A 17,931-nucleotide genomic window follows, 5' to 3' on the forward strand; every position below is an offset into this window, starting at 1 on the left:
GCACTTTACGACCCCATCGGCCATCTGCTCTGCGAGCAATATGGCCTGCCCATTGCTACTTCAACTTACTTTAATCCGGTGGGCTATATCGGTAACTTTAGTTCGTCTTCTGATCTCCTCATTTCGGATTCGATCTCATAGAGAAACACCGAGCATAGCCCTCTCCCTAGCTCGTTGAGCGACTTTGAGCTTTGAGATGAGGCCGATAGTGAGAGACCACGTTTCGGTGCCGTAAGTCATCACTGGTAACACACCCTAGTAATAATTGGACTACTTGTCCTAGCATAGCGTTTGATACTTAGTTTATTTTAAATTAAATGGCAATAACAATAAAAATGTTTGTATTAAAATTAAATATGTTTGTATTACTTTGCCCAAAAGGTCACGGGCAATATGTATAGTGCCCGGTCAATTTGATTATTTGAATAATTATTATCAAATGGCACTCTCATAATGGGCATTTTTCATAATGACCGGGCATTATGTATACTGCCCAATTTATCACTTGGTCCATAACACATACATCCATAACGGCGAAACATTCTTTGTTTGTTGGAAGTAGGTACCCTTAACGCTCCGAAACCACTGAACACTATATCCGAGTAACATATGTAGTCTGTATTTTATCTGGGAACGGTAAGAAATTCCCCCGGGACGCGGGTGAAACCGCGGGAAAACAGCTAGTTAGATAGATATATAACTTCACAATATTGTATTATACCTACTAGTCAATTAAGATTGTTTGTACTGAACTAAGTTCCAATGTGTATTACAGTATCCTAAGTACATTTTTATTTACTGAACCAATTGATCCTGAACTGTACATAACATGTAAAATAAATGGTATAATAGCCCGTATCGAGGAAGGCTACTTTTCACACGGAGTTGATTTCGATGAAGTTTCCTGAAAGAGAGAGAAAAAACGATTAGGAATGTATTGCAATCCCGAAGACTCATTGGTATGACACTGTGTAGTCGCAAGGATTTTGTAGATTATGCGTGCTAGATGCGTAGGTCCTTGGTAGCAGTAGACGCGTAGCAGGCGCGTAGCGTAGGTACCGCGTAGTAGGACTCGCACGGACTACGTAGTCGCACCTATATGTATATTTCTATTTTTTAAATTAATATCATAAATATATTTGGCCTATACTCCATTTAAGTAGGCACTTAATTTAAGGTAAGCATTCTTGATAAGGTTTTTTTTTTTATTTAAAATCTCAGCTTAATTATAAAATGTGCTTTTTGTATGAATTTCTATAAAATATCCTCTCAAGATTAGTGTCTATTCAAATGGGTATAGTAAACCACCCTATTGAGATATGACCTAATAAAAGTGCGTAGTAAAAAATTGCTGCAAATGGAACTCCCAGGTTCAAGGCTTAAATCTGTAAATGTAAAAAAGCATCGTTCGGTTTTTAGGGTTCCATACCCAAAGAGACCAAAAGAAACAATGTCTTCGCTATCCATCTATCTGTCCTTCTGACCGTCCCCCACCAGGCTGTATCTCAAGAACCTTCATCGCTACATTTGAAAAAAAATTAGGGGTTTGCCATCCATTCCATACAACAAACGTGATATTTTATAAATGATGGAGCAGAACGCTTCATGTGCGAGTCTGATGCGCACTTAGTCAGCTTTTTATATGAACCGATAATAAAGCTTTTTCCTAATTCGTTATCATGAGTCCTTCTGTAATTCTCGATTTTTTAAACTGAGTAATGACTACATTTTCTCCGTAAATTCTTTTATCAAGTACTTAATTAAAATAAAGCGAATGTATTTTATATTGTAGAGCGGAATCAGATAGTACGTACGTATACGCAGTTGTTATCAGGCCCGAGCAGCGAGGCTACAATACAATGCTTGTTTAGCATCGGCGGTATAATCAGTAGTAGCCGCGATGGGGCCGCGTTCGGCGCGGTACTCCGTGTTTGCGATGCTGTTGCGTTAGTGCGTGTCGTCACCGGTTTCGTGGTACCAGCCGTAGGGTCGGAGTGTCGCTATCGTTCGCCGGTCACCAGTGCTGCGCGATCAGCTCCGCCGCGTGGTACATGCGCGGACACATTACGTTCAAGTTTTAAAAATTCCGCTAATTGAACAAACATGCCAGTTTATTTGCAGTGACGTTGTGTAAAACTGATTTATGAACATAATACTACATTGGTGGAAAACTGCCATAGCTATGTTTAGTTTAACGGGTGAATAAAGCTAGAAACATACTTTTGTTATGTATGTCAGTAATGGATAGAATTCTGTAGACTTACTGATTCTTGTATGCTGCACGTTATCGAACTGTGCTGTGGTATATGAGAAACGGTTTTTTGAGAATTGGGTGGTGCAAGTGTTGCTGAATCGTCACTATGTGCGTGGGTATATAAACACATAATATATATCATTATTATTAAGATCCTTATTCAAACGCTTCGTTTTGACTATTTAGTTCCGCTGACGTTCATTTCACCAAAGTTTGGCAAGCCACCAAAGACTTGGGAATCAAAAAGTACATTCTTTTAAATTATTTCGACAGATCTTTATGTGCCTTAATTTATTTTGGGTTTCATAATTTGTTAAGTTTTATTTTATTGATAAATAAGTTTATAGTTAAGAGAACACTGCAAAAACACGCTTTTGTAAATGCACGTAAAAATCATAAGAAGATCTCTAAAAGGTCCAAACAGCGGTGTGGTACGATATTCTATCATGAATTTCCAGGCTTCCGGCTCCATCATTAGAACTACATACAGCTGCCAATTTCCATGACGATGATTCTTAGAAGAGGGTTAGATTCGTTACCTTAGATACCAATACATACGTACATAGTTACATACAGGTAGATGAGAGACACAGAGAGATGTTAAAATCGTAATACTTTATAATGAACATCAATGTGAGTTTGGTTGCAAAGAATGCATATTTTAAGAGTAATTCATTGAATAGGTAGAGGTACAAAATAAGCGTTAGGGCATAAAAGATAAAACTTCTCCAAACAAATTAGGAGCTGTTCAAAAAGGGATGCTATATTTAACTGATTATACATATTGCAACAATATCAACATAGGTTATTAGACATATCATATCTCTATTATGCATGTATACATACAGTTCACAAGCAGAGTATGATAAGGTAGATTACCTTTACATTACAGCGCTAACATACACCTAAAAATGTTACAGTAAACTATGTATTATACTATCTATGGGATATCAAAGTGGTTTATTCGTCAAATGTAAACAGTACGAAGTACTTAGAGACCCACTGAAATCGTTGTAAAATATGATAAAACCCGCGAATAAGCTAATTAGGAGTAATCATAGAAAACGCGCGGAGTTGAATGACCACTTTTAAGCATGTAGTTTAAAAATGGGCACATCTTTTTTGAAGTCGGTATAAAAAAGAGCAATGAACCAACCAGCTTTTAAGTTCATACTTAATGCATATGTAGCAACCCCAGAACTAAGGAATTTAAGAAAAACAAGACGTAAAATGTGTCCAATATATTATGTGCTTATGGCAAACATTTCCATTATCTTGGGTATGATTTGATTGCGGTGGCCGTTTCCATGTTGCTCGCGTTCGCATTGGTGACGAACATCGACACCGCCAACGATGACTTCATTGGTCATGTGTCCATTTTTTGTTAAACTTGCTCATGTACGGGTTCGTAATATTAACATATATCATGTTAATTTTCTTGCCAAACCACGATAAACAATCGAACTTGTTGACGGGAGGTCTAATATTATTTATGAAAATGTTGCCACACCTATAAAGGCGACATTTGTTCCTGTTAATAATTATGTTAAAAATAATGGATGTTCAAGGTTGACAATAAATTCCACATAAAAATTATATAGGCTACGTACTGATCACGACTATCGATTATATCACTCTTCATTATAAACAGATTTCATAAGCATAGGTATATGTACACCCAAATATTATGTAACCTTGAAATTGTTTCAGATCAGATAGTATTTTGTGTAGCAACTTGATGAATTTCAAATACGTAGAAGACGATATTTAAATTGGGGACTTTTTAGATAAGATTAATATTAATTTATGCACGATTCGTATAATGTCATTATGACTATAAATTACGATTTTATTGTTGTCCCCTGTGTTTACTAACTCGCACCAATTTCCTGCTTGGTTTATGCCCACTAGCGTATATAAATCAAACCACATCATTATACCGTATGACTAATAGAAATACCTCATATGGCTACAATCAGAATCCGGAATACTTTACATTCTATTTCGAGATATACGTCGTGTGAGATAGGGGCTCCATGTGCCTTGTGGAGGTCGTATACCTAAATCTGAGCGCTAAGCTAATAAGCACAAGGATTACTTGCTTATCCTTTGACATACTTGAAGTAAAATTTGTTGAGATAAACGCGGACTGGTTACTATTTTCATTTGCAAGCAGCTTACAAAAGATATTCTGGTACTGTTTAGATTTTATATGAGTGTAAATAAAATGATCCCCTAACGGAAAGAAAACCTAATGCTACTTTGCTCATATTATTTGATAGAAGGTATGTCTAAATTATTTCAATAATCATCCTAGCATGTCTGGCTTCCTTTAACAGGAACATTATTTGTCATAGTTCGTTTTACCAAAAATTTCAGGTTGAATTACGTTCTCGTTTTGAGCCACAAGGTTTGTTTCCTTCCAGGAGTTCTTCGCCTTTAAGACCACTTCTTTTTTTTTATTAACCTTATGATAAGGTCCTTATCATTGAAGTGTTTAAATAGAGACTTGGACCAGGTTATTGTACATACAAAGATTGTAGCGAAAAAGGATGTTCTGAAGTCGTTCTTTAGATGAGAACACAATCGATGTGGCACAAAGTCTGACCTCGGACCTCGATTGTTAGCGATCAATGGACAAATACTTTAGCCTCTTCGTGGCGACTCGGCACAATCGTTCTCAAATTACCGGCCACATCCGCGTGCACACCACGAGATGCCGTTAAACCTGTTTAAGCTATTATACCAATTGTTAACACCTAACGGTTTGAAAACGTTATAATAAATTGTTGCTGAATTATACCTTAATAGTTTAACATCACATATATTTGAGCATTTCATACAATGAACTCATTGACTCGTCACTGAATCGCACTATCTCCTGCGATTAATGCGTACATATCAAAGTGGAAGTGTATAAAGTATCTTTTTGTCTGTATCAAATAGGTGTGCGCATCTCGCCGGTCGTTTAACATCACGTCATGAATTCAACAGCTTGTACGCACTACAGAACACACCACCCACGTACGGCGGCAGGCGACGGCTCCGCGCCGCATCCGTCCCGCCGTGATTGATAAACCAATTTGACATCATTGCCGTGGGAAATGTGGGGATGCATAGTGCTTTACAGTTCATCAACATCACCATACTACAATTGAACACAATACGTGATTGTAGGCTACTCATTCGTTCATAGGATTCACTGTGCTTAATAGGAACATAGTAATCGTATCGTATCACCTGTAAATAGTTAATTCCCATAATGTTATAAATAACAGCGTAAAATAAAACTACCTTTACATAAATATAAATACTTTATCCCACCAAAAACATTAAATGTAAAAAAAGCCAATCCTCTACGCAATTCCTCCACCGTAAAAAGTTTTGAGATCGCATAGAAGCCAAGTCCTGTTCAACTTTATTTGTAATAATAAATCAATATTTTGTGACCATATCAATAGTTTCGTTCACTTTACAATAATATTGACTTGGCCATGAGCACAATAAACTACAAATATAATACAGCATATCTTGGAGAGGTGAAAGTCAATCATGAAGTTTAATATCACAGAATTAAATACTTTTAGTTTTTTCAATTGTTACTAAATGACCGACAGTCAGTATCATCCAAAATCATGAACTGCACATTTACTATGGCGCATGTTTGGTCCATGGTGATCTCAAATTCCAATCAGTCCAATCGTAAAATCATGTCCATATAGAATGTATCAATTCAATGGTATTTACACATTATTTCAGGGAGCGACTATTAACTTGTGCTCATGGCCAAGACAATATTATTGTAATGTGAACAAAACTATTGATATAGTCACAAAATATTGATTTATTATTACAAATAAAGTTGAACAGGACTTGGCTTCTATGCGATCTCAAAACTTTTTACGGTGGAGGAATTGCGTAGAGGATTGGCTTTTTTTACATTTAATGTTTTGGTGGGATCTAATTTATTTTTTGTAGGTCTCCTTTTTCTCTAAGTATATAACAAATTAAATTAACTTACATGCAACTAACTAAATATATAACAAACTAAATATGTAGACCTAAATTAGCACGTAAACAACATTTTTTTTAAATAAATTAAACAATTTCGAAATTGTCGAATTTTTTAATCGAATATCTTTTAGAATAAAAGAGATTTATTTCAGAGGTAGATGGCGCTATCACATGAAATTATTTGTTTTTTTTTTTTAACTAAAAACCGTAGCGCGATTTAGACCAGGACAACGCCATCTATCGAGCGAGCATGCAGTATTTATCGCACACAAAGATTTTATCATTATTCATTTTATTTTAACCTAGCTTTTTTATTCATATGTATGTATATTTAATACATAATAACAATATAACAAATAGTAACATTTATACCACACTACGTAACAATAAAACAAATAGTAACATTTTGTACGTAAATAAATAACAAAGTTATCAATGCAGTCAAAATGTATACACAATGTTCTTGAAAAACCGCAAATATAAATTTGTTTCCTATTTTTTTATTAAGTTTTAAGGTTTTTATAATTTTCCCTTTATATGTAGCCAATAACCTATCTTGGTGCCAAATTTGGAGGTTCTAAGTTTGCTAGAAGTACCTTAGACTTTTGATGATCGGTCAGTGAGTGAGTCAGTGACAAAATGGTGTAACTTTGATCGCTCATAACTCGTAAATTATTTATTCAAATTTCTTGTAATTTTGGGACTGAGCTTGTTCTAATACTTACTCTTGGTCATCGAAAACCTAAACTCCTAGCTTTGTTCACATGGAAGATACAGGGGGCTGAAATAGCCGCGAAACGCTTCGAGAAAAGATGGTACGGCCGTGCCCGCTTTGCTCGAGTCTTGGCTGGGGCACTGCCGTGCCCTCAGATTAGTTACACCAATTATAAAATATACATACATAAGAAATAGAGCAAAACGCAGTGTTGCTTTCGTTCCCGTAAATACAGGTAATTCGGTTTATGTAGCATTCCAATATTATACATAGTAATAAAAAAACTGTACAAATTCGTAGAGTTGCACCATTTAACTGTTACGATAACCGAACTATTTTCAGTTGTGTTCAATGTGCGGGAATTTCACAGCTGGTTATGGTTTGGTTATCTTTATAGTTAAATGGTGCAAACACAATATTAAGGGTGACCTTAATATTGTATCCTTATAATTAACTTCTATAGATGAGTTTATATCATAATTTACAATCAATACAATTAACACTGAAGCTGAAGAGATTTAATTACAGCGGCCTTTTAAGTAGGTCTCACAACTACTAACCCATAGCCGATAACTATTAAGGTTGAAGAGAATTAATGCTAATTGTTATGAAATTAGTTAATAAGTGGTTGTCGTGGGCGATATTAGCCTTGATCTCCGCTGGACATTAATTGATTGCTGGACATATTTTTCATGTGAAATACATATGTATGATATCATAAGTCTACGACTTTTACTGACCGTTTCCATAATTATTGTAAGGGAAAGCAGTAAGCCCTATGTAGACGTAATTTTAAAAGTTATTTCAAAATTCATTTTGATAAGTAATACGTATTATTAGTTGTGTAGGACCAACGTATGATGAAAATAATATTCCATTTAAAAATATAGTGTGTCAAAGTAGAAAATAGTCTGCTATTAATTTTGAAAAGGTTTAAAGGAGTTAGAGGGGAGGTGCGGGCGCGCAGGCGGTGCCCAGTGGGAGGCAGTCGACAATGATGTAAGATCGGCTGGCTCCGGCGGTGATGTCAGCGCGCCCACGTCCTCCCCTCCACCCTCCGGCAGGCCTGCGGTTCAACAGCAAAGCCTTCCGCAAAATCGTGATCCTTTCAACACGCAAAAAAAACTAACATTTAAGCAGAAAATTGTTCGTAAACGGAACCAATGAATTAAAGACTAACTCGAAATCTGAGATAAACCTTTAATTTATCAATATTTAGATTTAGATAAATTCACCAATACTTTTAACAATTTTAGTATGAGTCTTCGCAATGACGTTGTTGCACGAAATCGATGCCGCAATGCAGTCGAGCATGCATCTCGCCAAGTAGACCGCAACGCTACTAATTTTGCTAGCGAAGTAATTCGCTTCACCGTTAGCCAGTCGTTACTTGTGGGTGGTTAGGCACATAAATAATGTCATATTTAGTCATCAAATGATACTTAATTGCAATACCTTTTAGCTTTTATAGATTAAGGTCAAGTTGTACAAGATAATGAACCAAGATGACGTAGTCCTTTGGTGACTTGCAAAACCGAATGCCCACCTCATATTATGTATTTTAAATTTAAATGAGAGCAGGATCTCGATGTGCGTGTGAGAATGTTAACCTGATCAGTTTATTTATACATCTCGCGTGATCTATTGCTCACAAGAACACCTACTTTAAAAGTAGAATGTTCCCATTATTATTAAAAGAATAACGAGAAAATTTTAGTCGTGATAATCTGCTAAGTTAATTTGGAAAGACTTTATCTTACGAACGTACGGCATATTGCATATTTCCTATATTAAATTACTTGCACCACCCGTATGTATCTATTATTATGGATATAATAATAATTTTATTTAGTCGCAAGAGTAATTAAATTTATTATAGTATATCTATAAAAAGTTATTTTTTCTGTTAGTTTTGAGTCTTATGCAATGAAAACGACGGTGGTTGATAGACAGAACTCTTGTTAAAGTACAAGAAGTTATACAGAATAAACTAACATGGATTTAAAAAGGTGAAACTCACAGTGATGAAGTGGATAAACTCCACAATGGATTCAAACATACATTTTGTGCAGTGAAATAAGTGTGGTCGAGGAGATGAAGATGGAGGGCGGTGTACTAAGTGTTTCAAGTAATAACAGCAGATTCAGATCTCATCTAAAGAATGCAGCCAGTGCATTGTGTGCCAGGACATTACCGAAACAGAGGCGTGGCGAGGCATCGGCGATCACCAGTGCTCGTCACCACACCTATCCACGAGCGACGCCGCCTAAACGGGCCGCTATCTCATGTCGCATGGAGCCGCTTGCTTGCGCACCATCTCAGCATGCCACCACGTTCGACCCGCCCGAGCCCATTCAGTGCGAAGTTGTCGACGACCACACGGCGAATAAAGGCAACGGCTTAATCAAATGGAAGGGCACATTAGCCAGGTAAGACAATCATATTTCAAATTAAAATAAGTAGATAAAATAAGACTACAAGACACCTGCGTGCACAATCAGTTTTCTGGCGATGATTTAATGCCCAACTTTAATCAAACAAAAACAATAATAGGTTATACTTTAGTAATTAAAATCTGCAGATGTTATACAATCGCATTAAATTATGTTTTGTCATCTAAAGTTGTAGCTTGTAGCACATGTTCATAGGAACAACAGTCGCATGGTTAGGTCAACAACATCAGCGGCGCATGACATCATGGTGACTTGTTGTTTACCCAGGTCGCGGGATGGAGGTGATGTCGTTAATTACGATGCTACATCAATTGTTGATTTAGACTAGGAATATATTTGAAAAGCTCTCACTTTCCAAATTTATACCCTAAAGCTTTTTTTTCGGTGGATTTCGTCAATTTCGGAAAAGTATACAAGTACCTTGAGTCTGTGATGCGTGACAGTCTAAAGTCCAAATTGCATAAAATAAGCACTGATTTTAAAATATTTTATGATTACGCAGATGTTTTTTTGGAGCTTGCAGCCCTCGTCTGCTCCCAAAATGACTTTCAAAATTCGTATCCACCTCTTGAGTCAATTGTTCTCGCACATTTTGCGAAGAATAATAGCACATTACATATTTTAATTTTATTTTTACCTTGAGACTAATTCGAAATATGTATTAAGTGTTCTTGAGATAAAATATTTTTTTAAGATAAATACCTATTCCTATTATTAATCCGTGATTTCTGGCAATTTTAAATATTAAATTTATTGTTCGAACCCATCTATAAAAGTCTCATTAGCATTTCTCGTCTCATAGTTTTTGTTGCAATAGTATACGTATTCTTAATGGAAATATAAACATTATAGAAATTAGACATGATATCATCGCCATTTGTCATGTTATCCTTTAGGTATTGCGTTATATATTTTCATTCGTATCGCTCGGACACTCGACACACCTACACGAGTTGTGTGTACTTCAGATATTTAATTTATTACTAATTGGGTAAAGTGACTGACTGGGAATCGTAAACATTAATTACCAACTACAAGCTATAAAAGAAAATATACTTAGAAGAGAATATATTTCGGCTATAAACCAGCTATATATTTTTGGAACTTGAGTAGATGATGAAAGCCTGAACACCTGTCACGTGTTATTGAAGCGTTGGTGCAGATGTTCTGAATTGAAGCATAGAGGTGAATTCATATAGTGAGTGATGTGTGGACGTGACATCAGGTCAACAACTTTGAATGACGTCAAGTCCAGAAGCTTTCTTATTCATGGCCTTTATGCTCCGATGGTTTTGTCGCCTTTGGCAAAGACGTACCTAGTTTCTGTCTATACTTAGGGATTAAAAAAATGCATGATATGAATATCTATGTAACTTTATTTTGTATTTATTGAAAGAGAAAGATACGGTTGCAGGTAACGTAGACTATCCGAACATAAAAACGTGGTTCTAATAACTAGTTAAATAATAAAAAAGTAAACGGAACTCTTTCTAACGTTGGATCAAACGTAAAAGGCAATTTGGCAGCGCAAAAGAAAAATAAGTTTATGAGTACCCATTTAAAGCTATTCATTATAATATAATATCTAATTTGGCATACATGATCTCACCCTATACAGCTGAACAAAACAACAAGCAGTCGTAACTCTGTTATCCATGCGGAAATGGGGCATGACAATGTTTTTACTTCAGAGGAACATCTACTTTAAATGTGCTAAAGAATTTAGTTGTTTTCATCGGCCTTGTTTTGTTTAACCACCTCTTAATCGCTATTTAATGTCGACTGCCGAATCGAACATACATAATCGAACACGAATGGAGTAAATGCACTCGTGTATTTATAAGCGTGCCAGTGTGAGCGAGACGGTAGAGCACGTCTCTTTCGCACACCATGATGTCATGGTATATTTTTGTAAGCACTCAACTCGGTCGCACGCGCTTTTCGTTTGTAATTTTACTATCGTATTGGTATTGTTGAATGTCATTATACGTTTTGAGTTGAACAAAATAAGAATATATTCTGATTGTGAAACGAGGCAGTTTGAGACGCAATTTTGTTGAAAAATTACGTTCATATCGTTCATCGCCACATGATGTATAAATGTTGAGCTTGATTTCACGATTTATTAGATTACGGAAGTTTAGCATGAGTTAGCGTTAGATTGAGTTGTTTTCATAGAGATCTGCGAGTAGGTACCTACATATCTATACAAACATGTTATACCTACGTAAATAGTGTAACAGCCTTTTGTTTGGATGGCTTTCGTGGGCGAAACTTTTCATGACCTAGAAGGGTAATTATTCCTTTTTCAGGTAAACGTCTGCCCCATAGCGCTCGGTCAGTGACCTCTTGAACTTTAGTTAGAGGTATAAATATGCTTATTAAGCATGTACCTACCGATTCAGGTAAATAACTATCGATTGATTTGCTGCTAAAAAGGATTATAACAATGGCTGCACTGTACCGTTTTTGTTTAATTTCCTGAAAAACATTATGTAGGTAGAGGTACTTTAACGACTGGTACTTTGCAAAAAATTACAATAAAAAGGTTGCAAGTATCTAATTATTCAACAGTCGCAGCAGTTCTATGGAACCGACGAATTATATTTTGTTTTATTAGTTTTAGACGAATTTATTTATTTGTACTTGATGTTCGGTCATATAAGTACTAATAATTACGCATGGTCCGCAAAGTCCTATTATAAACTAATAACAATACTTACTAAAATTATTTACTGAAAACTAAATTAGAAGAATAAGTAAGTGCGTAGCTTTTTATTTCAATTAATTGAATAAATTGCTGGAATACTAAGTTTATCTGTTGTTACTTTAAGAGGTGTTTGTTTACAATAATATGATATTTTATCACGACTTTATTCTTTACACTATACTTAGTGAGAATAGAGTCACGGCAATTACTGTGATAACCTTCGTATTCATCCGAAATTTAAACAGCTAACCTCTATTTTCACTTCTTAGAACATTAAATTGAATGAGGTTTAGTCATGCACCTAACCGTTTTGTTTGAAGGGTCTGACAATGAAATGTCATTATGACTAATGTAATGGTCAACTTTACATTCAATAACTGCCTACCGCTTATTGCTCATGTCATCATCAGGTCTAGAAAACTCTTTAATGTTGCATTCCCAACAAGTTATTGTGTGTCACAACCTCGTTCGTAGTAATGATGTAATTATGTAATGTCCCTTTTAATCCAATCTTTGTTTTAGATAAAATAGCATATTCCAGAAGCAATAGAAATAACTCTACAGAGTTGTTTATTATAAGTAATTTGTTCATATGCTGCCAGCAAAAAACGACGTTTATTTATTTATACAATAGAATAATTGTGTCTCGCGGTTTCACTTGACGGGCCAAGGATAAAAGGTAGCCCTATAGACGTCTATAAGTTACCACCTGTTACAGGACAATAATTTAATTAATGACTCTAGAAACGTCATAAACAAACGCATTACTGCATTTATAATTAACACTGCCCGCGGTTTTACCTTTTGGAACTTTTTACAACACTATATCATGATAAACCAGTAGCCCATGTCCCTGTCTCTAGCTCTAATTATATTTGCACGCTTAACGTATGTACAGACTTACTACGGAATTCGACTTAAAATATTAGAATGGATCACGTTATAAATAAATGACGAAGATTGGCGAAAAAGCTTGTGTAATTTAAAAAAAATAATGAATCATTTTATCGATTACATGAATAACAACTATTTAGACATATACAGTAAGTACTGAGTCTGTTTTAGGAAAAGCAAAACAGCCTTATATTATCGAACGGTTATCGTTAGGGTCAATATTGCAAAGTCGACTGGATGCAAACCGCGCTAATATTACTGTGAACAGATTATTTACTTATAAATAGTGATTGTTTTATACGAAGCCAGTAGATGCAGTAAGCAAGCATCGGGAGCAAACCTCATCTTGAATCAGTGATATTATTATAAATAATGATATTATTAATTGAAAGTGCGTTTGTATTTTTTGTTGTCGGTATAGAAGTGGTTTTTGGCTCATCCAGTTCTTGTGAATGTGGATCTGTTGAATATTCGTAAGTTATAAACGTTTTGTTACAATGAAAAAAATCACTGAACTCCAAACTATATATTTAATTTGTATAAAAGGTACAGCACAGGTGGTCATGGACTTTAGCTAGACCCATAGTATCTATGGTATTAATTTTCAAGTTATCGCCGCCGCGCCGGTTCTTTTCACGTGGGAACATACGGTACCTATCGCATGCGCTATCGTCGTTTGTAGGTAACCTAACGCCCTTACTTGTCGGTCTGTCTGCCGACCACCAGAATGGTATGTTGATTGTTGACGCATGCGCATACATCCAGTCGGGATCTAAGAAGTGAGCTGCTGATGCAACAGAACTCGGCGCTGTCTCGGCTTCCCACATCTTTATTTATGCGTACGTTTAGATTTGCATGCTACTAGTGGTTACTCAGATAAAATGTTATGATTGATATTACCATTGCTGCATCGAGAAAGCCAGGCAATAGAACATTAAAATAAATTTTAAACATTATCAACAGTAAACATTAAACTTACAAGTGTCTGCGTCAAGTTACCACAAATTATAATGTGTAATTGCTGTTTTTCGTAAAGTTACCTATACTGTTGTAGTTAATATATTTGTCGTTTACTTTGATGGGGTTGTGGACATTGTGGTTATTCTACTAACATTAATCACGTAATTGCACGAGTAGGTACGTAGACTGTACAACTAGGTACATAGTATGTGGTATGGCGTCACATGTATGACATAGCCGTCCGATTAGGTATCTACAATATTTATACGGTCTCCTTATCTTTGTTCTTCAGTTAACACCAATATTTGGAAAACGTTACAGATTCATATGAACTGCTTCCAGCTACTAGTGTCACTTTCTACTCATATTTATTATCACGTTTTAAAATTTTGTGGTAATAATCTTAATAAGGGAAACAAGAAAAATTTTATCGTTTTCCGGTACAAAGTTAAAGTGCTTTTACGAAATGGTGATATTAATTTTATCTGGACGTAGGTAGGTTATTAAGACGATAGGATATTATAATGACGATGTTGATTAGATCAGCATTTCGGAAGTATCAGATAAAGTGTAGTACGTATCTGTTTGTGTTGTTATATGAATGAACGTTTGTTGTTGTTACAGGGAGGTAGCGAGTGCATGGGAGTGCCGCGTGGGCCAGCCCGACCAGCCGGCCTCCCCCGACCGCGTGCAGAGTCTTTTCAACGACATCGAACTATACCCTACTAAGACTCAGGGTAAGAATCTCATTACTTACTGTTCAAATAAGCAAGCAGGTATTTACAAAAATAAAGCTATTTACACAATAACCGCTCAATTTATGACACAGCTAGTATTACATGTAACATATTAAATTGTACGATCATAATTAAGCTGATAGCATTGAAATGGCTGTTCGTATTCTATAATGCCATGATATAAGTTACATTTCCTGCGTTCACTGAGCTATAGTATAGTCGACTGCGTTTGAGTAATTACGGAAATCTACTACAAAGTCAACTTATGAAATAACGACAGCTCTGGTTCATTCAATGTGCAATAATGTTTTAGTAAATGCGTGTAGAATTTGCGTGTTTATGTGGTTACATTTATTAATAGGAATATACGACATAAAGAATGAAACGTAAATAGGAAAAAAAATGTCCAGTTCGCTACATGCATCCAATCTATAGCACATTTCATAAAAACTTATAAAAAAGCTTACAAATATTTATTGTTCGGTATTCGTAATACTACCTAGGTAATTTAATTATGCAGTATCATCAAAGTTAGGGAACAATTAAACAGCTTAATGAAAACATAACTTCTATCTTACCGCTTCAAAAATATTTGACGCGGTGCCTACGAGCTGCCTACGCAGCATCTACGCATTTGCTACGCAGAGGCTACGCACTAGCTACACAGAGACTACGCATTACCTACGGAAACGCTACGCACTTGCTACGCATAATCCACGACGATGCTACGCAGCTTCTCCGCTGTCGGTACCTAGTTGCTACACAGCCTTGTTACTTATACAGGGTTACTGGTAAGTAGACCGCATCCTTTCAGGAGGTGATAGTATAGGTCAATACGGACAAATTTGACCCTGGGATACACTGGGCAAAAGTTAACCCGTTTCAAGATAATCGAATTTCAAGATCAGTCGTCTAGGTACACGTATAAATTTTCATTATTCGTCAAAAGTCTCGTTTTTGTGGATTTTTGTGTGTTTTTGGATAGAAGATGAATCATGTCATAATAACAAACCATAAAACTGTACAAATCACAGAGGAAATTATAGCTAACAGCAATTACTTTTTTAGTAGATATTTTCTCAAAAATATTACTCTTCATTTTTTTGTGCAGAATACTTAAAAAACATCTACATTTATCTAGCTATCCCCAAAGCCACAAAACACACAAAAATCCGCAAAAACGAGACTTTTAACTAATAATAAAAATGTATACGTGTACCTAGACGACTTGTAAAGAAAAGATCTTAAAATTCGATTATCTTGAAACGGGTTAACTTTTGCCCAGTGTATCCCAGGGTCAAATTTGTCCGTATTGACCAGTACTATCACCTCCTGAAAGGATGCGGTCTACTTACCAGTAACCCTGTATAATAGATGTTTGAAAGGGTCTTTTGTCAAATTAGGTATAATAAGGTTTAGACCTTCATATAATTAAAATAATTTAGTGCTTCCCTTAATGAGGTCGGCACTTAATTTTGTTAAATCTCGAAAGCTGGGAAAGATAAACGGAAATATTATGTGCGGTGATAAATGGCGTCATCAACATTTATTATTGTATTGACATTTATTTCCAATGAATAAGTAGCTAACAAGATACACTTTTATCATTGGTTGACGATAAATTGTACATTTAAGCGATAACGATGTCGTTGCCAATAATGTCACTGATTGACTATTCATTAATTACTTAATTTGCGTCGTACCTACTGATTATACTGCATTCTTTTAGAATCGTATTGTCTGATATACTCATTAATTTAATCTTTATGTTAAGGTAAAATGCGTTATACAAATTAGCATATGAGATAAGTGTATAATATTGAGACACGCATTATTCTCACACAATCTTAAGATTTCCGGCTATTTTCTATCGATTAGCGAGATAGTGGTTTTATTAGAAAAATAAAAACATCACCGAGTTTTGTGAACTTTACCAGGCACTCCTTTTAAGAGTGTAAAACCATGTAGTAAAACAGCGTCATCCAAGTATCGCATTGAATAATACAGATTACTTCATTCGTCGCTATCTCTTCAAATGTTTATGTATTTTTTATCAGAAGGACATACGTGTTGTCCTTGTAGAAAATCCTTTAAATTAAGGTAGATATGCATTTAAGGGGATTCTATTTATCATAAATATAAGATAATGAATGATGAGACGCGATTATTTCTTCTTTAATTTATTGAATATATTGATTAATCTTCGCGTTTAAATAAACATGCAACAATCTGTTAACATTAAAACATACACATTTGTCTAATTAATTCAATGTGATTGATACGAAATTAATATCATTAATAAAAACCTTATTGATCTTTCAACAAGTTGTGTCAATAACCATGATCTTAGGTTACGTTACAGAAATAGCTATGTAAAATATGATATCATTGACATGTAGCGAAGGGAATATACTATCGATCGTATTTACCTTTGGCTGTGTCTGGAATTTATTCATGGGTTTGAATATGTAGTTACAGTGAATAAATAAAAGAGTAGGTCTAGACATTGAGTATGATTAGTAATTTATACGTAGAGGCCAGTGATTGATACGCTTTGATGACGGCTCACCTAGTGGATGAGCGATATCGCGGTGACGTCACCACCGGGCTGATTCAACAGATGTCAATACGCCAGTAAAAATTACACATTTTAGTTCCGCGTGTTGCCAATTACTGCTAGTTGATTGCCAACTATGATGTATTGCAACAGTTAGTGCTACGCACACAATGATCATGATCTAGTACCTACTTATTCATTGCATTTTATTTTTTATCTGCAATCAAAGAAAGAAGCGTGTCATAATTCATAATTGCATATAATAAAACATACTGATAATTCAGGAAAATTAGTTATTTTTATCTGGAATTTTCTATTATTTATCGGTGCTTGTTGACTCAATTACATTTCAAATACTGTTTAAAGTTATCCAAAATATCGATGATTCATCAACAAATACAAATACTTAACCCCTATCTGATTGTATGTACATATATTTGCGAGTACAATCGACGTATAGGTATACCTACTGCTGAATTATTTTCTTATGAATCATTAACTGATAGAATATGGTGTAAATGATGAATAACCCTAGGTTTGGGATATAACCATTAAGTGATAAGATTACTTAGATATATAAGGAAAAAAGTCCCTAGCGGAGTAAACAAAGTAAACATCATTTGGTAAGAAGAGAATT

General features: G+C 35.3%; 1 protein-coding gene across 15 annotated transcripts in view; it reads left to right on the forward strand.

Moving 5' to 3' along the window:
• Positions 1-17,931, forward strand: part of LOC110370032 (uncharacterized) — a 45,278-nt gene that overhangs the window by 8,559 nt on the left and 18,788 nt on the right. For 2 of the 15 annotated variants that reach the window (XM_049842564.2, XM_049842567.2), the window contains exons 3-4: positions 8,894-9,412; positions 14,625-14,737. In XM_049842564.2, coding sequence (XP_049698521.2) covers positions 9,078-9,412; positions 14,625-14,737 — 448 coding nt within the window. In that variant the 5' untranslated portion in view covers positions 8,894-9,077. Of the gene's footprint in view, positions 1-1,817; positions 2,371-8,893; positions 9,413-13,369; positions 13,514-14,373; positions 14,496-14,624; positions 14,738-17,931 lie in introns of those variants that run through there. The other 13 variants (XM_021325801.3, XM_021325810.3, XM_021325742.3 and 10 more) reach the window with 12 other exon arrangements.

The sequence above is a fragment of the Helicoverpa armigera genome, chromosome 5, assembly GCF_030705265.1.
Source record: "Helicoverpa armigera isolate CAAS_96S chromosome 5, ASM3070526v1, whole genome shotgun sequence".
NCBI lineage: Eukaryota > Metazoa > Arthropoda > Insecta > Lepidoptera > Noctuidae > Helicoverpa > Helicoverpa armigera.